Below are 22501 nucleotides of genomic sequence, written 5' to 3'. Positions count from 1 at the left end.
AAGCAGGGTGGACATTTAAAGTTTCAAACCTAAGGCCCTTCTTAGCCCCATGTGAAAGTATATAGTCCTGCCCTTGTCACCTGTTGAGACCCAGGTACTGCACAGTTGTCTTGGAACTGCACATTCACAACGTGGTTGCATTTGGTAGTGCAGTCAGGAGCTAACTTGGCAGTGCCAGGCTCTAGCACAGATTGCAAGTATGGGTGAGGTCCCCTCTGCAGTGGCTGTTGTGATATGAACCTGACCTGGCCTCTGACTGCATCATGCTCTTGATGGGGCTACTACTCTGCCATGTGCCTTACTGAAAGAGACCAGTTGCCCAGCAGCTCTGGTTGCTTCTCTCCAACAAGAAGCACCTTTCTGTGTAGCACTGTCCCTTGGAGGGAGACTTCTTTCTGAGCCCCATCTCTTGATTCGCTCTTGTTCTCGGGCCTAGGTATTGATGTCTGTGGCAGGCTTCTTCCCTGGTACCAGGTCCTCTGTGGAGTCCTGTAGGCTTTGTTTGGGGGCATGGCACTAGCCCAGTTAGCCTGGAATGATACCATGCCTATGGCTGTGGCTGTGCTACAGGGAAGTGCTGGTCAGATGGGAAGCTTGCTCATGCTGCTGCTCTTTGGTGTTTCTCCTCCAGAAGTGGACAGCTGTGAGAAATGGCTGAACTGCAAAAGTGACTTCCTCACTAAGTACCTGAGCAAGGTGCTGACAGATCTGCCCAGCTGCCCCTGCTCCTACCCCCTGGAGGCAGTTTACAGTGCTGTGAACCTGCGGGACGAGTACCATGGCAAGAATTTCCGGTGGCGGGATGCTAGCGGGCCCAAGGAGCGGCTGGACATCTACAAGCCCACAGCCCGCTTCTGCCTACGCTCCATGCTCTCCTTGGACAGCACCACACTGGCTGCCCAACACTGCTGCTATGACGAGCACACCCGTCTCATCACACGGGGCAAGGGGGCTGGTGTTCCTAACCTTATCAGCACGGAGTTCTCCCCAGAGCTGCACTACAAGGTGGACATGCTGCCTTGGATTCTGTGCAAGGGGGACTGGAGTCGCTACCACGCTGTTCGGCCCCCCAACAATGGGCAACAGTGTGCAGATAACCCCACCGAGGAGGAATACCTCTCCCAGCTGCAGGAGGCCAAGGAGTATTAGCTGGGCTCAGGCAAGTGAGAGGGGAGCAGGATGTGGCAGGTCCAGCCTGTAACCTACCAGAAGAACCAGGAAGCCTGTATTTCCTACTGCAGGGAAAGTCTGCAGGCCACAGTGGCTCTGGAGTTGTCCCTTGCTTAGCTCTCCTTTGGGAACAGAATAGTCCAAGAGAGGGACAAAGCCCCAGGCCCAGCATCCAGGCTCCCCATCAGTGCCAAGCAGGGGTGGGGTGTGGATTTCTTTTAAATCTGGGTTGTTGCAATAACCTTCCCAGTTGTCTAAGGGGCCAAATTGATTGTCATTGCCCAGCTGTTCTGATGAGGGCATTCTTTTTTACACTAGCTCGCTCCCTCCTGATAGCACAGGAGGCAATGAGCAGCTAGGGGCAATGGAAGCCAGCAGCAGCTGAAAGCAGAGGGGACATACAAGGGGAAAGGGAGCAGTTCCCCATAGTTTGCTGTGAAGTATTAATTAGACTCCCATGAGATGGCTGAGGAGTTTCAGGGTCTTTTTAGAGAAATGCCCTCAGCTCCTGATTTGTCTCCTGTTTGAGGCAGCTGTGCTGGTGGAATGACTACACTAAGAGTTGCTGCTCTGGTAAAGATTTAGCAGCTTTATCTGGTCACAAGATGCAACTATGTAAGCATTTGCCCCAGTAGTCCTGGGTCTCCCCTGAAACCTGGGACAGATTCTCCTAGGGGAGCAGTGTTATTGAAAAGTCCTGGTGGCGTGAGTAGAATGGGGGCTTGTCTCCCTGGATCTGACATCTCGCACATGGAGACTTTCAAACAACTAGTGAAAGGCCTGTACCGTGCTTATGTGGCTGGGGGAATGGGAGGAGGGTGTGGGTGCTGAAATCTTTGTGAAAACATCACCTCTCCAAGGTGGTTGGGGAGGATAACAAGGCACAACTAGTGCCAAGGCCAGGGGAAGATCAGGACAGTGGGACAAGCAGGTATTCACATGGGGCAGGAAAAGGAAATGGTCAAATGTCCATTTGTCAAGTGACCACTTATTCCTCATTTCCAAATGGGACAGGCAGGAGGACTTGTTAGAAGTCTCATCACAGCTCATGGCTATACCCTGGCTCTCTCCGGCAGACCAGCTTTGCTGTGCATGGCAGCGTTAAGGCATCTGTGGACTAGCAGATCCCAGACACGTCTTTTTTCTGGCTCATTTTGGGTGCATGAGGCAACCCTGTTCTGTGTCTCTGCATGTCCCCTTGGAAGGAGAAAGAGAATCTCCCTTCCAATGCTGATTCTGCCCTGACCAGGGTTTGCTTCCTGCAGGTGGCAGATGGTTTTGGCATGATAAGGACCACATGGAGTCCTTACCCTTCTGCACATAGACGCTTCTTTCCTTGATATCTCCCTCAGAGAGGTTTTAGCCAGTGTGTTCTCCAGCCCGCTTCTCTACTGGAGGATGGGGAGAATGATGAAAGTTGGGCACTGCCAACAGCTTAGCATCTGGTTAAAGCAGGCAGACAAGCATCCACCTATTTCTCTTGGGAACTTTCACTGCCCACGTCCTTTCTTCCTCTCATCCCAGCTCCTCACATTCCTATCCACCTAGCCTCTCCTCTGCTAGGCAGTGGGAGATGGAAAGTGTCCAAAAGGTGTCCAATGTCTGGGGAACTGGCTCCAAGGTCGGACCCAGAGAGTGGTAGTTGACGGAAGTGAATCAACATGGCACTTGGTGACTAGTAGTGTCCCCCAAGGCTCTGTCTTTGGATCTGTACCCTTTAATGTCTTCATAAATGATCTGGACACTAGTGTCAAAAGTGGACTGGCCAAATTCGCTGACAACACCAAACTTTGGGGAAGAGTGTCTACACTTGAGGATAGGTTGGTGATCCAGGCCAACCTAGATAGGCTTGCAAGGTGGGCAGATGAAAACTTGATGGCATTCAAATGCAAATTGTTCCACCTCGGGAATAAAAACCCACATCACACTTGTAGGCTCAGCAATGCTACACTTGCTAGCACCATGACCAAAATAGACTTAGGGGTCATGATTGATCACAAAGTGAATATGAGCCACCAATGCAATACCTCAGCTGGCAAAGTTGAACAGAACTCAGGCTTGCATCTACTGATGCATCTTGAGCAGGACCCAGGATGTCATCCTCCCATTGTACTCGGCCTTGGTGAAGCTGCAGCTGGAGTACTGCATCCAGTTCTGGGCTCCACAATTTAGGAAGGATGTGGAGAAGTTTGAAAGAGTCCAGAGGAGAGCCATGCACATGATCAGAGCGCAAGAGAACAGGCCTTATGAAGAGAGGCTGTGAGCTATGGGACTTCAGACTGGAGAAGCGCAGGCTCAGGGGTGACACAGTGGCAGCCTATAAGTGCACACCACTTATGCATCAGGATCTGGGGGAACATCTGTTCACCAGAGCACCCCAGGGGGAAGGCAAGGTCCAACAGTCACACACCTCTGCAAGACCATTTTAGACTGGACATAAGGAAAACCTTTACTGCCCGAGCTCCCAAGGCCTGCAACAGACTCCCCGCAAAGGTGGTGCAAGCACCTACTCTGGACACTTTCAAGAAACATTTGGATGCTTATCTTGCTGGGATCCTTTGACCCTAGCTGACTTCCTGCCCCTTGGGCAGGGGGCTGGACCCGATGATCTTATGAGGTCCCTTCTAGCCCTAATGTCTATGGAATCTGTGGATGGGCAGCAGTTGCTCAGCAGGAGATTGTCTTCTATGCTTGTCATGACCCTCAGTTTGTCTTCAGGACTCTGCAGGGTAGTCACTGACTTCACTCAACAGCTCCCAGCCTTCTGGGGCTAGAAGGAACAGAGGGACCAGACCAAAGGCTATATATATAGCTCCCTGCCACCTTTACTAAAAATTCCTTGGTCATGGCCCACAGTCCTGTTTTTGGACCTGTATGTCACCACCAGAAATGTTCTTTCATTGCTGAAGATCCAACTAGCCCATCCTGCAGCTAGTTTTGTGAATTAGTTTAGGGCATGGAGGTTTGACCATAAACTCACCCTGTGGACTAACAAATATGTGGTAGGTTGGATCAAGATGTGGCAGTAGTGGCATCTAGTGGTCATTTTGGAAAATAGCAAGTGTGTCATTGTCCTGGCATACAAAAACTAGAACTCTTGGTTCCAAAATTATACCTTTTATTAGACCAACTGGAAAATGGCAAGAAAATTGTCCTTTTCTGCAAGCTTTCAGGATCAAAGTCCCTTTGTTAGGCTCTGGGAAAAGCGTAGATGGTACAAGAAGGTAAAAAGTCCCCATAGGTAGGAAATAAACTTCATTTTTGCACAGAGAGAGCTGAAGATGGAAGTCTGTCCCTGTGGGTCCATGAGAGTCTTTGTGAGCTGTGTTGAATAGCTCTTTGATGTGTTGATCAGGTAGAAGTTCTTCCCTGAAGGTGTCAGATGGGAGGCAGGGAGGTAAAAAAAAAACTTCCTTGTAGTTCTGCAATTAAGTTTAAAATCCAGAATTGACTGACATTTGGCATCTCCCATGTTTCAGGGGTGTACTTGGTAGCTGTGTTGGTCTGAGACAAAAAGACATGCAAAAAAACTAGAACTCTTGGTTCCAAAATGATACTTTTTATTAGACCAACTGGAAAATAGCAAGAAAATTGTCCTTTTCTGCAAGCTTTTGGGATCGAAGTCCCTTCGTCAGGCTCTGGGAAAAGTGTAGATGGTACGAGATGGTAAAAAGTAAATTGTCCTGGAGAACCCATTGTTCTGTGTGGATGACTGAACTCTGATGGGTGATGGGAATAAGCCACTCGTGACTGAGGGTCACAAATGTCATCTCCTTCCCCAGCAATGTCTTCTGCTTTCTGTGATGCTCCCTTAAGAACTTAGTTACACAAAGTGTGGCAGCCTTGCCCCATCCCACAGCGAATTAGCAGGCAATGTTTAGTTATGCCCTGTCATTTCACTTTAGGCTCATTGATCTGCCTACACATCTTTCTGTGCATGAGATAAGGGTCTCAAAAGTCCTGTCTCAGTGTTCCTTAGTATCTTGTATAGGCTCAGTATAGCAGGGTGAACCACAACTTTCCTCTTTATAATAAAATATGAAAGATAGTTTGTCCCACTGTCAGAGAGAGAGTAAGGTGAGGAGTTCATCTGTCATGACAAAGGAGTAGATTCCTAGGTCTGACCTTAGGTTCATGGGAAGGAAAACTCTCCAGGTACAGTGTGTCTTGTTCTTTCCTTCCTTCCCTCATACCTGCTGGCTGTACGTGGAAGCAACCATTAATTCCTGCCTCAAAGACAGTCATGTCCTAATGTCAGGAAGGGAGCTGCTGAGTCATTACACCCCCTGCAACTAGAACTGTGCCATTTCCATTGCAGAGGACCCAGGAGACTCAAGATTTGACTAAACCAAAGTGGGTATGGCTAGGAAAGAATGCAAGCATAACAATAATTTACTTGGTGGATGGATTCTACTAATCACCAAGCCACACACATTCAAAGAACTATACAATTAGATACCATACCCTCTCAGTGGTTGTTCTTGGCATTTCTGGAGTGCCCATTCACTGGTGGGAGCCTTGCCTGAGTTTTCCAGCTCTTCCCATATAATTGACCCATTGCTTCTTCCTCCAAGGATATTTTGTAGCCAATACCAAAGGTTCCCAGTCTTTTGGCTGAGGGTGTAGGCTTTAATGTCACTTCTTCGGTACTTCCCTCAGTGGCTTCTGGGGTACCCACCAGCCTAACACAACAGGCAGCTGTTCAGAGTATCCTGAATAAAACAAATTTAACTGGCAGAGGAAATGAAGAGATAATCAAGTAAAAAAAGTAAGAATAATGGGATCACTAGTAAGCTAGGACTACCCTGAACACAGCTGACTGGTCCATGCCTTTCTGCAGAATATAGGTTAAGTGAGGGGGAACCCTTCCAAGGCCAGAGGTCTCTATATCTGATTGCTATATGTTGTTTCTCTTAAGTGCATAGTAGGTTGGATCAAGACGTGACAGGAGCAGAAATAGACTGGAATCTGTTTCCTGGGCTCAGGAGCACCCAATATTTCAGCTGTTTTGGGATCTCTCTATCAGCCCCTCTTGTATCTGTTGACCCTTTTTGCTTCTGTTCCTTGGGGAACAATTTGTTCTGGGTCACCAGCATGTGGGGCACTGTCACTGGTCAAAGTGTGTATTTACCAAGTTGCCACATGCTGAGTGATCATTGTTTAATAATGATAGTGCATTGTCACTCACAGTAGCTGATTGGTACAGAAGCCCCAAGTTGCTGGCACTGCAAAAACATATACAGACATAGCCCCTTCTGAAAAGAGCTTACAATCTAAGGTGACAGATTCTGTATGAAGACTGGGAGGTAGAAACAGAGAACCACTAATTCTAGAGAATGTAGGTATTACTATGTTCTCCCCACTATCATTTATTGGTGGGTTTCTTATGGATTTTGTGACAGAGGTTGTTCATGAGATATTTGGTTGAGGTGACAGCAGTGGAGTGATGGATCCATTGCAGAAGAGCAGTCCATGTCTAAGGACAGTTTGGAAGAAGAGAGGTTGCTGTTTATGTGCCAGGCTGCTGAGTGGAATCAGTCAATGATGGAGGGATACACTCATGGGCCAACAGATAATCTTTTTATATGTCCTCTTCTACACTGAATGACATTGGCCAACTTTAAAAAACTCTCTCATGAGTAGAGGCTATTTAAGATCAGTTTGTCTCCTACTGTTTAAGAAATTTCCACCTCTTAAACTTGTCTACATTTCAAACAGGTGCACATTCAGGCAGCGTATCTGCAAGCATCCTTTCTGAGAAGAGGGCTTCAGGATGTCAGTCATCCAGCTTTGCTAAGCCAGGAGACTTCCAAGTAAACACTTGCCTTCTATTGAGTACTGTTGCAGGTTAAAAGCACCCTCACCCCCATTCACACTGAGTTTGTCAAACAGTACAAGCCTAAAAACAAAAACAGCAATTTCTGTAACAAACCTAGTTCCTATCAGACACCTGGTGAGAACTTCAGCAGCACAGAGCTCCTGTTTAAAAACCCAGTTAAGAGCTGAGTGGGTCTTACACTGTCCTGCTTGGAAGTTTTGGAAGATTTAGGCATGAATGGGAGATTGGCAAGCAAGAAGCCACAGCTCTTGTCACACAAGCACCTTATGCATCCAGGAAGCTTTGCCAAGCATTGCTAGAAGAGTAGGCATTTAGGCAAGTGTTTATTTTTATATCCCATCAAAAATCCTATCCAGCCACAACTATTTAAGCTGGTAAAGAACTTACTTTATCATCACCCCCTACCTCGATTGTGTTTTATATAATATAGATATCTACAGATATATATCTATAGATATATGTATCTATATATCTTTTACTCCTACAAAACTGTGTAGTGGGGAATTCTTTATTCTGACTTTGCAATAAAGCACTTTATTTACAATGTATGTATTGTTGTTGATGTTGTTCAGTGGTGTTCAACTGTATAGTGCTGGATAGTTTTTTGTTTTATGGGACAACATAATGTTAAATGCTGCATATTTGGATCCATGTCCATTGCTGGATTATAAGGAGCCTGACATATTTGCTGACTTTTATTTTTCTTTATTGTTTGTGTTTTGATAGTGATGGGCGAACCGTAAGTAACATGAAGCAGGCATTTCAGAGTCTACTCTGAACCTTGCAGACTCCAAATTTCAGGTGATCAGACACTCCTGGAGGAATCTTGTTCTCTTGGCCTGGTAGTCCCACAAGACTAGCCTTCTCTGTGGTACAGTGATACTTCTGTTCCCAGCAGACATGGGGGAAAGGAGGGGGGGAAATGAAAACACCTTAAATTGCTTTCAAAGTCAAATTGAATTTTTCATAGCTCCAAGTCTTGGATTTTTGGGAAGAGGGAAAGGATCATGGCAGGTTTCATTATAGCTGGTTCACCCATCCCTACACTTTAATGTTCTGGTCTCTTCCTGTACAGTATTTATTGTATGTGATGGCTGTGGTAGCTTATGAAATAGGGAGTGATGCTGGTGAATGGATCCGCACTATTGAGCCATGTTGTGTGTGTGAACTAAGTGCAGAGGCTTTACCAAAAGGGAAGTGATATTACAGATGTCTCTTACCAATAAACTTTCTTGTTACCACGTGGCGGACATGTTTGCCTGATCTCTGACATCACAGGGCTCAGAAGGGCAAAGGGATTTGATCTCCCAGGGATCACAAAGATGTGGGTGCAGCCTCATTTGTGCTGAATTGGATGTTGACTAAATGGGATCACCCGCTCTGATTTTAAAGGAGATTTTGGTACTGGCATTTACAGGGCAGAGTGGCTGAAGTTTCTTACTAAACTTCAGAGGCATGAGTTCCAGCCCTTATCCAGAACAGCCAAAGGCTGCCCCCCATCATCCAAACTGTAAATGGTGCTTAGTCATTCAAGTGGGAGTAGATGCAATGCTAGTCGCATCACTCCTTGTCTGCTGCTGGCTATAGAAATTGCCACGCCTTAACCACACTAGCCCAATGGATGAGTCAGCTCAGGCAGATCTTTGATTTTTTATTATAATGTGGCGTCTTTCCGAAGCCTCTGATTTCTTCTTTCTTTGCATCTTCTTTCTATTGCACTGGTCTAGCTGAGGAGGGTTGGGGGAAGATCTTGGACTGGCCACAGATACAGAGGCAGGATGGCCCAGTGAAAAGGGAGCCTAACTAAGAGACGTCTTGGAGAGGTCACTTCATCTCACCATGCTATGGGACTCTTCCCTACACTCCTCGCCTTTCTTCTCAGTCAGCCCTTTGGAGCAGGACTTTTTACAGAATCTTCCACTGTGATGTCCTGATCACAAATGGAGCCTTTCAGCACCGCAGCAATACAATTGATAGCAACAAGTGCAACATGGCTGCTGCCACTGCATTGTGGATATGAATGGGATAGGAGGGGAAGGGATCTTTACAGACCATCTAGAGATCACTGGAGGAATGTTGGCTAAAAGATGCAACCCCAATATCATCACCATTAACAATATGGTTCAGAAGACCACTGAGGCCAAAGCCACTATGGAGGAACCATCTCTTAAGAAAAGACAATCAGGTGCAGTTGAAGGAGAAAACTGGAAGCCATGTATCAGTGAGACCTCTGAATTCTAACTCCCTGTGTCGTGTGGTTGTGTCTCTGGCTGTCCACCCTGGCTTTTATCACAGGGTCAGGCATGGTGTATCCAAGTGCAGAATTGCCCTTGAATGACAGGATTGCTGTAGGGAGGTGTTGAACATGGGGAAGTAACCACCTGAGCTGGGAAGCAGTTTTTGAGAAGTGTTTTCTGGCAACAACTTCTGCAGGCGAAACCCAGTGACCCGGGGGGGGGGGGCGTAATGCAGGACATTCCAGGAATTGCAGCTTGTTGTTAATCAGCATACGTCCTGAACATTTCCAAGCCCAGCTATTTCCAGCTGCTTTCTCTCTCTTGTCTCTCTCCCTTTTCTTTTTGCTGGCTGCACATCTGTCAGGGTTTATCTGCTTTTCTAGCACGTGGCTCCACTCCACATCTGCCTGGCGCCATGGCTGACCCCTGTCTGGGGAGGAGCAGGCGGCTTCACTTAATGAATGATGTTTTGTCATGATGACTGATGAGCACTGCGCTCTTCTTTTGTGGCATCAAATACATTGTTGCCTGGATGCCAGAAGTGCAAAGAAGTAGAGGGTTCTTGAGTTCAGTTGTTCAGAAAGAGCAGTGCAGATATGTGACTGACTGAAGCCAGGACATGCTACTATTTACAATCTGTGTGATGGCAATAATGCTAGGTCCTATACAAATGGTGTCAGAGAGCCCTGCTCCAAAAACTCATGATCTGAATAGGTTAGATAAGGAGAGGATGGGAGGAAGGAAGTTCTATTTGGGGTATTTTACATGTAGGAAGGAAAGTAGAGGAATTTTACCCTAGTCACAGAGCAAATCTATGGCAGAGCTGAAATCTGAACCCAGACCTGAGTGTGTGTCCAGTGCCTTACTCACAAGAATGTCCTCCCTCAGTTGATTTTCAAGGGTTTAATGCTCAGATTTACCAACTCAACCTAGGCTAGATTAATTCCCATGTGTAAAGACCTTGACTTCCACGGGCTGCTGTGGCCATAATTTGAGGGGCACAACGTTTTTGGCATAGTGCCAAAACTTGCCCGTGAATTTTCTTCACCCACAAAAATAGGGAGTAGGCCATGCTACATGTTTGGGTTTGCCACTGAAGTTTTTAAAGGCTCTTCCAGGTCCAGGCAAAATAAAAGCAGAAAGATCCCAGTAGAAGAACAAGAGATTTCATAGAGCCATGTTCACAGAAGTAGGAACCTTTCCACTCCTCCTTTACAGAGACACACAAGCCCTCTCTATGGGTAAGGCATGGCCATAGCCCTCTCTTCTGCCAAAAAGCCTCCTGGCAGTTACTGGAGGCCAGAAACAGCTGTTTGTTTTAAATGAACCCATTTCTAAAATGTCTGTAGAAGCAGGTGCAGACTAGGCATCAGCATGAACTGCAGGGCCCTCACCTTCTCTGTGGCCCAAGCAGCCCCTGGCCTTACTGCTGAGTGACCATGGTGAGAAGGATGAAGGAACTGTTAAGAGGCATGAAACAAAAATGACAAAGCCATAAGGGAAATACAGAGTGCCTGAGCAAGGGACTAACATAAGAGGGATGAGGGTGAGGAAGGGAACGCAACTAGGTTACATAAAATACAATGTTAGCCAACTAAGTGCAGGGGTGGTGGAGAGGGGGTCGCAACGTTGAGAGAGAAAGACAATAGATGCACACAAACCCATACAGTAGCCCACAGTGGCAGATGGGGTAGGCTATGCAGTCCATACAGTCCTATTGCAGGGGTCCTTGTTGGGTGGGATGGAGTGGTCCGTGTTTGAAGATATCTCTCAGGGTCTATTAGGTGCAGAGGTGGGTTCAGGCTGTCCCCTCTGAATCCGGTCCAGTGGTGGTCATTCTGGCGGTGTTGGTTTACTGGTGCTGGCCCGTCATGTGTTTCATGTAGATGTCACGGGACCAGCGGATGGTGTCAGACACCATGAGGCGCCATATCAGCTTGGCATAGTGGGAGATGCGGCAGGCATGCAGGATGCTCTTGTTGCTGGGGTCCCAGGTTCCGAGCGCTCCCACGATGAGCGCATCCACTGTCACGTCATAGCCATGGTTCCTCAGGATGTTGGCCAGTAGGGCATGCTTCTGCTTGCGAACCCGGGCGTCAGTGAAGGCTTGATGCCAGTTCTCGAAGGAGATGGTCACAGCTACAATCGTGATCTTCTTGGCCTCCTCGTTGGTGACGACAAGGTTTGGGTGCATCTGGCTCTCGCAGCCCGGGACAGTGCGGTTCAGGGAGATCTCCCCCGCTGTGGCTGGGATGACCTTCGCCAGGCGGTTCTGGACAGCATTGTGGCAGAGCTGCCAAGCTCTGGCATGCGGCTTGCAGGCACACAGCACATGGGGCAGGATCTCCATCTCATAGCCGCACCATCAGCACTTGTCCTGGTGGCTGTAGCGGACGGCCCTGTTCAGAGGCAGGCAGTTGAGGCGGGCGGTGGAGGAAGTGCCAGTCTGCAAAGCGCGTGAAGCTCCCGCTGGGCATGAAGTGGTTGCTAGAGTCCCACCTTGAGGTGACATCAAAGACCTTGCCTTGGTCGTGTTTGGCACACCCCACACAATCCATTTGCAGTTGGGACCAGCAGCTGTCAGCCAGGAGCCCCTGGGCCAGCTAGAGCTGGACTTAAACCAGCGACCTGAGCATGAACACACCTTCTCTTCTTGGGCAGCAATGTCTTTCAGGCTCCTGCTGTAGGCAAGTCCCATAGTGTTGCCTCATTTACTAAAATTGGAAACACATAGCTAGAGCTTAGCCAGTTCTGCCATTTCTGTGAAGAGTCTGAGGATCATAGGGTGCTATGGTCTACCAGGGCCCTGCTGGCTGGACCCCTGGCTTCTGCCCCAACTGCCATGTGAGGAACACCTCGTCCCATATCGACTCCCTGTGCAAGCATCCTGCCCCCTGCTAACAAACAGTATGCTTCACTCTCCTTGACTGACTCCAGTGCTGGCCTTCCACACTGATACCCTGGGACCAGCCTGCCAAAACCATGCCCAGCCAGAGGTAGAGGGTGGCCTCCTTATGACAGCATGTCGACGGTAAAGGCAGAGTTCTTTAGAAGAGAGGCAGAGAAGCTGGGCTTCATTAGTAGGAGCATTGCCAGCAGACTGAGGGAAATGATTATTCCCCTTTATTCAGCACTGGTGAAGCCACATCTGGAGAACTGTGTTCAGTTTTGCCCCCCTCCCTCTCCTCCCCCCGCTTACAGGAAGGATGTAGACAAATTGGACAGAATCCAGTGGAGGGCAAAGAAAATGGTTAGGGGGCTGGGGTACATGACTTCTGAGGAGAAGCTGAGGGAACTGGGCTTCTTATTTTGTTTGGAGAAGAGAAAACAGGTGAGATTTAACTCCAGCCTTCAGCTACCTGAAGGAGTAGGGAGTATGAAAGGATGGAGCTACTGTTCTTAGTGGTGACAGATGACAGAACAAGGTGCAATGGTCTCAAGTTGCAGCAAGGGAAATTTAGGTTGGATATTAGGAAAAATATTTTCACTTGAAGGGTAGTAATGCACTGGAACAGGTTACCCAGAAAGGTTGTGGAGTCTCCATCCTTGGAAGTTTTCAAGACCAGCCCGGACAAAGCTTTGATTGGGATGATATAGTTGAGGCTGGGCCTGCTTTGAGCAGGGGGTTGGGCTAGATGACCTCCTGAGTTCCCTTCAAACCTAATTTTCTGTGATTCTATAACATTTTCTGTGAGTTATAGGAAGCAAATGGGATTTGCCTGGGAATGCCAGGAAGCCTTGAAGAGATTGTAGCTCACAGGCCTCAGATAAACTGCCTCACACTACGGGAATGCAAAATTCACGGGGATGCTAGGGTCAGGAGGGACCTGAACAGATCATCTAGCCTGACCCCCTGCCACAGGCAGGAATGAATGCTGGGTTTACAAGACCCCAGACAGGTGATCATCCAACCTCCTCTTGAATTTGCCCAAGGTAGAGGCGAAGACCACTTCCCTGGGAAGCTGGTTCCCGATTTTGCCACCCTAACTGTAAAATATTGCCTTCTGATCTCTAACCTAAACCTTTTCTCCATCAACTTATTACCATTGTTCCTTGTCACCCCAGGTGGTGCTGGGGAGAAAAGGACTCTGCCTATTTGCTGTTCATCCCCCCCAATGAGCTTGTAGGCAGCCACCAGGTCCCCCCTCAGCCTCCTCTTGCTGAGGCTGAACAGGTTCAGGTCCTTCAGTCTCTCCTCGTAGGGCCTGTCCTGCTGCCTTCTCACCAAGCGGGTGGCCCTCCTCTGAACCCTCTCCAGGCTGGCTATATCCCTTTTGAAGTGTGATGCCCAGTACTGGACACAGTACTCCAACTGCGGCCTGACAAAAGTCGCATAGAGGGGGAGTATCACCTCTCTGGACTGGCTTGAGATGCACCTTTGGATGCATGACAAGGTATGGCTGGCCTTGCTGGCTGCAGTCTGGCATTGGCAGCTCATGTTCATCTTGGAGTCAATGAGGACTCCAAGATCCCGCTCTGCCTCTGTGCTTTCAAGGAGGGAACTCCCCAGCCTGTATATATGCTGTGGATTCCCTCTAAGGTGCAGCACCCTGCATTTGTCTACATTGAACCCCATCCTATTCTCATCTTCCCACTTCTGTAGTCTGTCTAAATCTAGTTGCAGCCTCTCTCTCCCTTCAAGTGTGTCTACCTCGCCCCACATCTTAGTGTCAACAGCAAATGTGGACAGCATGCTTTCCACCCCGTCGTCCCAGTCACTGATGAAGATGTTAAACAGTGCAGGCCCGAGCCCTGGGGTACCCCACTACTCACATCTTGCCAGGTTGAGTACAACCCGTCCAGGGGTTGCTTGCTGAGGTGGAAAATATGTGGTAGCTGGTAGGTGGATGGCATAACAGTGCTGGAACCCATGTGGTTGTTCTTCCCTTGGCTTGAGACTCCTAAGCCTTACCCTGGGGATGCCTGTGCAGGGATGTGAGCCCTCAGCGTGGCTAGAGCAAGCACAGCAATCCTCTTAGTCCCTGAAAGGCTACAGCACTGAGGGAAGCTAAATGAAAAAGCTTAGTTAGTGTGCACAGTATCCTAAGCCTAAATTTCTGACTGTTGTCCATGGGCATTATTGGATAGCATTTTTGATGGCTGCTGTGATTCCCCAGCACATGCTTTAATCCCTAAAAGGAAGCAGTTTTGGAGGCTTTTTGAGCCACTGCCTTTATTGTTACTCTGCAGAATACAGGCTGCATCCCCAAAGGCATCACAAAGTCAGAAAATAAATAATACACAAGTACCTGGGTGGAAATGTGAGACAAAGGAGCTTCCCTGGATCAGCCAGGCTCTTGGGTACTTTCAGTACCCACAGCAAACTTTTCCCTACACTGTCCCAGCTTTCCAACACTCACCTGAAGTAATGCTCTCAGAAACGACTCAGTTCCTGATACTGATGATTACTTTTCAGGATTGTCCTATTTTCTGTGGGCAGATGGTGTGTCTGCACAGCAGCTTATTGTTGAACATGAGAGGTACATACATTACAGTGGTTGTAGGGTTTCTGGTATACTGAGGAAAATCCCCCACAGGAAAGCACAGCATTGGCAGGTGGGAATCTGGAGATTCCCAAGAGATGCTACCATTCTCAGGAATTGTCATGCTGTCTTGCTGTGAATCTACCTTCTATTTTTTCCATCTCCAAATGAACCATAAGTCATACATGACTTTGTGTAGAGTTAACCCAACATCAGCAACGTGTTGTGCAGTTTTGAGTTTAGTGAATTTAGCCCTTTGTGTCCTCTCCTTGATGATCCCACACCTGTGGGATTTGGTAAAAGCAATAACCATTTAATGTCTTTGTAGCAACTTGACTTATTCTGGGAGGGAAAAAGCTCCTTTTCCTAAACTGCACCTGAAAATGTGGTGTCAATTTATGTGCAGGCTCAATTAATAGTTGAAACAATATAGTACTTATCTGGCTCTTTCCCAGCCTTTGTACTACCAAGCCTGGGCCTGGGGTTTCTCACAGGCACTCGCACTGCTACAGCAGATGTGTTTTAAAATGAACAGTTGGTGTATTCTGCTGAGAACCTGCCTCTCCAGGAACTTTACTAACCTAGGGCTCTGAGTGACCCTGAGCAAGACCATCTCCAGGTATGTGCGTGTGTGTGTGTGCTTACTGGCTGCTGGCTCAGAGTCATTCTGCTGTTGCAGCAGAATGACAAACACAAATTTGGGTTTGTGAAAAAGAGGGCAATTAAAATTGTCCTTGCTCCATAAGCCTGCAGTACAGGTGATTAGAACAGCTCCAAATTCACACCTGAATGAACAAATCCTAATCTTGAAAGAAGCAGTGCTGCCACCTTGAGGTCAGATGAATGCAAATAACTACTCAACGCCCAGGTGTTCAGAGCACATGCCTGTATTTGAGGCATTAACACAAGACTTCCTTTATGTTGTAGCACTAGCTTTGCCTATCCCCTCAGGCCTCAAGTACTCCCTCTATGTTGTCTGGTTGCTTTTGAGGGGACACGCTGGTCCCGCTTCTGTCAGAGCTCTGTCTGTGAGCAAAGACCCACTCATTTATGCCATTTTAAGGGCCTAATGCCAGGAGGAAGATGGCAGAGCCTGCCCTTTAATTTTTTGCTTGTTTAAAGACAACAACCAAGAACAAGGGTGGCAGAAATGGCTACTAGAGAATGCCTATTGGGCCAGTCACATTATGTTTAAATAGAACCTAATGCTTGGGCAAAAGCAGCAGCAGAAAGCTTGAGACAGGATCCAAGGGAGGAGAGAGCTGCAAGAATAGCATCTCCTTCACTCCATCCCCTTGGTGTTGCACATCCCTGCACTGACTGTACTTGTTCCCAGAACCTGTGGCAAGAGTACAAGTTCAGTGGAGTACAGCTCTGTTCCTTCCAGGTCAGCAGGAAGGACTGACCAAGGAGGCAGCATATGGTACAAAGCTTTCTCAGCTCAGAGGCAAAACCAGAATGCTTTAGTGTCCTGACAGGCTATACAGACCAGCATTTTGTACCAGTAACTACATATGATTTGCAGCAGTAAAATCGTGTATCCTGCACAGAAAGGTCCTTGGAACGGGGGATCCACCAACAGAATAGTCACTCTTTTCTCCCAATAAAATGAATAGCACAAGTCTGTTCAGTCAAAGACGCCATACCCTCCTATTTCCTAAGATCTATTTTGTGAGATCATATCCCACACCCCACTGCTGTTCCTGAACACCAAGGTTGGAACCTGCAGTTTGCTTTGGCATGGGGCTGCTGGAGGCTCTTCTACTCCCTACCCACTACCTTCTGAAGTGGAGGTCTTAGCTGTGGTTTGGGAGAGCTGGAGGGTTGCTGATTTTCTTGGACAGCAAATGATTTACTGATTGCTATTTTGACGAAGCAGGCCAGCGTGTAAGACTAATCAAGATACGCAGGCAGGTGGGAGAGAGATTTTAATAATGCCTCATCTCCCTTAAGAGGAAATGGAATTGGGTTTGCAGAACCCTGTCCCACATTTGCTGTTTAGGGGATAACGGAAGCCATGTTAAGCTAATGCTGGCTCCCAAACCCCACCACAAACAAGCAACCTGTAACAGAGTCAGCATTACTCTTCTTGATTAATGCTTTTCCAGACAAACACCTTCCCATGGTCACTGCAGATCCTTTGCTCTCAAGCACAGCTGGAAAAATGAGGTCGGTTTCTTTTTTTAAGTTAAGTTTATTTAGCAATAGATGTATATACAAGTGACAGATGCCCCCACGGCATGAGACATGCACAAAGCAGTGAGGGCTACAAGTGGCCTTTCCTCAGGGTGCTGCCATCCCACTATTCATAGCAGTGATGCCAAGAACAGAAGACGAGAGATGAGATGCCAATTAGTCCACGTGGCAGAACCTTCGGGCAGAGACCTGCCAGCAGCTGATGTTAAAACAAGCGGGCACCATAGCCAAATGTCTGTTTAATGCCCTCAAAGTAGTAACGCTGCCAGCCTTGCCGTGTTTGCTCCTCCTCACTGGCAGGAATGCCCTTGCCTTCCAAGCACACTTCCGTCTCACCACCTTTATCGATGAAGTTCAAGGTAATAGTTGCAAAGTGCCCTAAGAGAACCAGAGCAAGCCCCTGCATCAGCACTGAGCAAGAAAGAGTCCAGCTAAGCAAATCACTGAGATGCTCTCCTGTTACCTAGCACCACTTAAGAAAAGTTGACTCCCCTTCTCACTGCTCTGGGGGGCACAGTACTTTCTGTGGAGCCAGACTGGCTTCCACAGGCCTTCCCTGGTAAACAGCTCTTTTGTTCATGGCCTACATGACAACTGCGTCTGCCTGCCTTCCAGATGCAGCACAGCAAGGCATTCTCTTTATGCTACCCAGCTCATGGCCAGATTTGCAGCACACTACCCTGGAGGCTGAGCATGCTGCTTCTACACTGCTTAAGTTCCTGTCTGCTTCCAGGAAAATGGATGGGACTGGAAGTTTAGCAGCAGTGTATGGTCCCCAGCACCACCCACTGTGGAATATGAAGCTGCGAGATCACTAGGCGATATCTATACCAGTGCAGGCTCCAGAATGCTGCCTCCTACCCCAACCAGAGCCCAACCATGGTAGTGAGGCCTAGATTCATTTAAGCCAGACAAGGGCTGTAACTCTGTGGTCCAGCTCTTGAGGCTACTTACCACCTGGCCAAGATTTAAATCTCCACTTCATAATAAGCTGCTTCTCCGGGACCTAGGAAAGGGAAGAATGGAACATGCAGTGAGGGAGCCAGCTATTCAACTACCCCCACAATCTGAGTCAGCAAGTGCCCAAAGCTGAACATAACCTGAAGCTCATTCAAGAAACCCATAAGTAATACAAGACATAAAGGAGGAAGAGGAGATAAGCAAAGTCTTGATCTTGGACAAGTGGCTGGTTAGGGGTAAAACCAGGAAAAGTCAGGCCCCCTTCCCAGTCCTGAGTGTTCTCTGGTAAGTCCCACTACCTTTCAGCAGTAATTGGATCTTCGTTACCAAGATGGATTGTAGGGGAACGGCAGTCAGCAGGGAGGGTTTCGTCTTTGAGGAAAGTGTGATACAGAGCAGATGACTCAAAGGCTGCCGGGCAGGAAGGGCCTGGCCACAGCACACCTTCAGAATAAGGTGCAGCTGCCCAGGCTGGTACTCACTAGGTTGATAAACTCTCCACTGACACTGCCATCCAGCAGAAGGAACTTCCCTCCTTTGTCAGCATCTACAGCTGCTGGTGCATGGGTGAAAGCCTGCACCATCTGAAGAGAGAGCAAACAGACTTAAGTACAGCACACAAGATCTGTCTGACCCAAAGCACCAGAGCCCACTGCTTGGACACCACCTAAACTACAGCCCCCTGCCTCAGCACAAGGGTTTCTGGAACAGGTTTCTGGGCCAAAACTGAAGGTCTGTGTTTATAGGATGAGGAAAAGAGAAGCATCTCGTCTTTCCAGCCAGCTCCTGAAGAATCTGAAGCAAACTGACAGGCCTCCTAGTCAGGAATGCAGCAGCTGAGCATGCCATGCCATTCCAGCACTCCATGGACAAAAATATTTGGTCTTTCTCATGTGCCAGGGTGCATGGCAGAGGACTGGGCCCCTCATACTCACTATTCACCTCCTATCGGTGCAAAAAAGACACATTATTTCATAAGCAATTCTCTGCTACAAGATGGTGATCCAGTTAAAGCCTGGTTCTTAGGGAATGAATTTTCAAAAGCTGGGGCAGGCACTGAGGCCTATGCAGAGACCCCATGCTTGCTGCCATATGCACTGCAACCGCTAGGACTGTAGACAGCTGCTCCCCTGCAGAGCAGGGACCAGAGCACGCTAGCACACACAGCCTAATAAGTAGTGCCTGAAGAGTGCTGGCTTGTAAATCTGTAGTTCACGTGGCAACTCTCAAAACCCTGATCACCTGCAGAATCCTGCATAGGAAAATGGTTCAGGCAGGACTGGTCCTGTGGGACATGTCTTTATCTCAGATGCCATACTCCCCACTCACCCCCAGCAGAGCAAGACAGCCAGTGTGTTCAAGGCAGCTACTGTCACAAGATTCAGACCATCTCAGCAGCACGGGTGGGACACTGCTCTCTCAACTGCTGAGCAGACAAGGAAGTCACAGGTGGGACACACCTGCTGCTAGATCCATTATCAGCACCCTGGGTTCTCCATGCGGGCTTACCTCCTGGGTGATGAACACTCTGTAGAGCTCCTCAGGAGATGTTAAGAAAGTGTCTTTCAAACTGATTTTACAGGTGGGGATCTTGACTCCTACGGATTTAGGCTGAGGTGTCGCAGTGCTTGTATTAGCAGTGGTCTAAGGAAACACAAACCAGTGTTAAAGTACACACTCAGGACTTACACACCACTTTAGAAACATTTCCCAGTTTTTCCATAGACACGAGTCTGTTCCTTCACAGTCCAGGGAGAACAGCAAGAATCTTATCAGAACAACAAAGGTTGACAGAGATCTCAAGGATCATCTAGTCCAACCACATATACGAGAGATACAGGATTTGCAGTTCCTGAGCCATTCTAGACAGACACACAACCAGGGCACATCCAGACATGTGGACATTTGGTTCACCGTGGACAACTAGCAGCTACTTGTCCTCGGGGAATGCCTGTGGCATGTAAGTTACCCTGGGGGCAGTAAGGGAGGCAGGGACCAGCACTGTGGTGGCTCCAGTAGTCTTACCTGGGGTCCTGGGGGCCTCCCGTGGGCTGCAGCCACAGTGATCCTGCTGGGCAGAGCTCAGCCAGCAGCTGCAGCACAGCTCCTGGCAGCCTGGCTCCACTTTTCAGCAGCACATGAAAAGATTGGTTTTTTTTCCCCCGCAGGTTTTTTTAGCCCTTGGATATCCAGGGTTCAAAAAAACCCATGGGAAAGAAAAACAGAGCAGCACATGCTCAGGCAGCACACCCTTGCAACATGGAGAACACTGGACTGTGCAGTATGTGGTGCGCAAATGTGATGTCTGCTCTCATCTGGACACACCCCCAGTCTCCTCTTATAAGCCTCCAATGAAGGAGATTCTACAGCTTCTTTGGATAACTTGTTTCACTGTCTTATTGCTCTTATAAGTAAGGAAGCTTTTCCTAAAAACCAATTTACAGCTGCTTTTATCCAGCTGCATCCAGACCTCCACAATCAGATGTGGGATGTTTTCTTTACCTTGCGCTCCTCTGCTCTGGGTGTCAGCTGTGGAGCTAGCTCTGTCTGCTCACCATTCACTGTGGGCAGGATCATGCCTTGGGTGAACTCTAAAAGGACAGAAATAGGCCAATAAAACTAGTCAGGACTAGGAGAATCTCTAAACTACTCAAAATACTACAAGCTGTCTACGGCTGCAAAGTCTGACAACGTAAGGTCATGACTAGGACGAGTTTATACACAGCACAGAATGAGTTCTCCTGCCAATGCACCCATTTCTAGTCTGTGCTGGGGAGGAAAGCAGAACCAAGTGAGTTTACCTCCAACTGCTGAGCATGACAGGAAAATCCAAGTTTTAAGTTCATTTAATGCATTTGCAGTCTGGGAAAAAAAACTTATTTAATTACACCAGCAAAACCTCACCAGTGATCTCAATGTGCTAGTTCAGTCCAAATCTGTGGGGATCTGGATGCAAGATCTGTTCTTTAAATCTTGTTAGCATGTGGGAAGAAGAACGTATAACAAAAACTAGTAACCCAGAGAGATCAAATAAGTTAGATGTGAAGTGAGATCAGGCATTTTTTTTGAGAGCCAAATGCTGAACTGCCCCCACACTGACCCACAAAATCTGTCAGCGTCTAAGTCCCTCTCTCTCACCATCTATATGTGAAAAACTATCCTGAATTACCATCTCCACAGTTGGAATTGCATGCTCGGCATTGAAGATGCTACAACACTTGTTCTATCGACTCCTGGGAGTACTGGATACGGAGCTACCACAATGTGCTGCAAACTGCAAAGCTGGGAGACCAGCGTATTCTAAGGAACTCCAAGAAGCCTCCTGCCCTGGGCCAGCGTGTTTCCAACAGAGATGGAAAGATAACTAGGGAGCGCTGCAACCACTCCCGCTGCATGTCCTCATGCAGCAGCTGCAGGGCAGCTCCGACACGCTTCTTCCTCCCAAATCGCTCACCTGTTTTCAGGGCGCTGATGTACGTGCTCACTGCATCTCTGATCAGCCTCGTGCCCTCTTGCTTCATTAAGGCCAGTAAGTTCGTGTCAGGCTCATCTTTAACCAGCCCAACACTGATCTGAACAGAAAGGACAAGCAGCTTGTGAACAAAGCCGCATGTGCGGGGCCCCCCGCACGGCTCGGCCTCGGGGCAGCACCTCTGCCTGGAAACCTGATCCCGCCAAAGCTACACGGGGAACGCTCTGCTCAGGCTGCCTCCTGCGCAAGCGGCTCGGGCAGGCGGGCGCAGCCAGTCAGGTTTCCACGCGCTACAGCTCTGCTCGGCTGCTCCGCAGGCATAAACGCGGGGCGGCCCCGGCTGCCTTGTGGCCCAAGAGGCTTCACCTCTGGGGGGTGGCGGCTGGAGAGGCACCAACACTGGCGCAGCGACGGCCCCTACCTCCACCTCATCCACGTCGTTCTCGTCCGAGAGGTTGGGGATCTCCACGTAGCCCTTGTATGTCACCCCCTCCAGCGAAGTGCCTGCGGGACAGGAGGGGCCACTCAGCACGGGTACCCGCAGAGCCCCCCTGTCCCGCCCCCCCACGCCACCCCTGTGCTCACCCGTCCAGGCCAGGCGCAGGCTCCACTCGTAGAAGAAGATGAGCTTGCCCTTGCGGTTGTTGATAGAGGCCTCGCCCTCGAGCCGGCTCACCTCCGTCACCTCGCACGTGCCCTCTGCGCCCCGCACGCACACCCCCAGCAGCAGCGCACGCAGCCGCTCGGTTGACCAGTTGGACGCGTCGCGCTCCGTCCTGCAGGAGGGGGGCAGCGGACAGGGGTCAAACTCGGGGCCCTGCCCGGGGACCTCCCCAGCGCCCCCCCCGGTCCTCCCCCCGCCCCCCGCACCAGTGCCAGTTGTTGACGTTGGTGGCGTCCGCGCGCTGCTCCACGATCCAGCGCGGGTCTCCCTCGCCCCACTTGGCCATCGGGACCCGGACCCGCCGCCGCCGCCGTGGAATCTACTAGAAACGCCGGCAGCCGCGCCGCCTCCCGGCTTCCGTCACCAGCGTGGACCCACTTCCGGCCTCCCCGCCAGCGCTTCCAGACAGGGCCCCGCCTCCTTCGGCGGCGCATGTCTCGCTCAGCCACGAGTGGAATCTGTTTGGCCCCTGTGCCGCTC

At 49.1% G+C, this 22501-nt stretch overlaps 2 protein-coding genes across 5 annotated transcripts in view; one reads left to right on the top strand and one right to left on the bottom strand.

Annotated features, from left to right (window-relative positions):
- ISM2 (isthmin 2) overlaps nucleotides 1-8254 on the top strand; it is a 38965-nt gene extending 30711 nt beyond the window's left edge. For 3 of the 4 annotated variants that reach the window (XM_019478904.2, XM_059723122.1, XM_059723120.1), the window contains one exon: nucleotides 632-8254. In XM_019478904.2, the coding sequence (XP_019334449.1) occupies nucleotides 632-1149 (518 nt within the window). In that variant the 3' untranslated portion in view covers nucleotides 1150-8254. The remainder of the gene's footprint in view (nucleotides 1-631) is intronic. The other variant, XM_059723121.1, reaches the window with a different exon arrangement.
- Nucleotides 8255-16903: 8649 nt separating this feature from the next.
- On the bottom strand, nucleotides 16904-22407 carry AHSA1 (activator of HSP90 ATPase activity 1). Its single transcript, XM_006263776.4, has 9 exons — nucleotides 22228-22407; nucleotides 21943-22133; nucleotides 21779-21861; nucleotides 21340-21457; nucleotides 20388-20476; nucleotides 19395-19529; nucleotides 18368-18469; nucleotides 17880-17931; nucleotides 16904-17303 (listed from the first exon to the last, which is right to left on the bottom strand). The coding sequence occupies exons 1-9, from the start codon at nucleotides 22305-22307 to the stop codon at nucleotides 17131-17133; spliced, it is 1023 nt and encodes a 340-aa protein (XP_006263838.1). The 5' UTR covers nucleotides 22308-22407; the 3' UTR covers nucleotides 16904-17130.
- Nucleotides 22408-22501: the final 94 nt, after the last annotated feature.

This window comes from Alligator mississippiensis, chromosome 2, assembly GCF_030867095.1.
Source record: "Alligator mississippiensis isolate rAllMis1 chromosome 2, rAllMis1, whole genome shotgun sequence".
Taxonomy (NCBI): domain Eukaryota; kingdom Metazoa; phylum Chordata; order Crocodylia; family Alligatoridae; genus Alligator; species Alligator mississippiensis.
The sequence above is the reverse complement of the archived record's forward strand: the minus strand, read 5'-3'. Positions and strand labels throughout refer to the sequence as shown.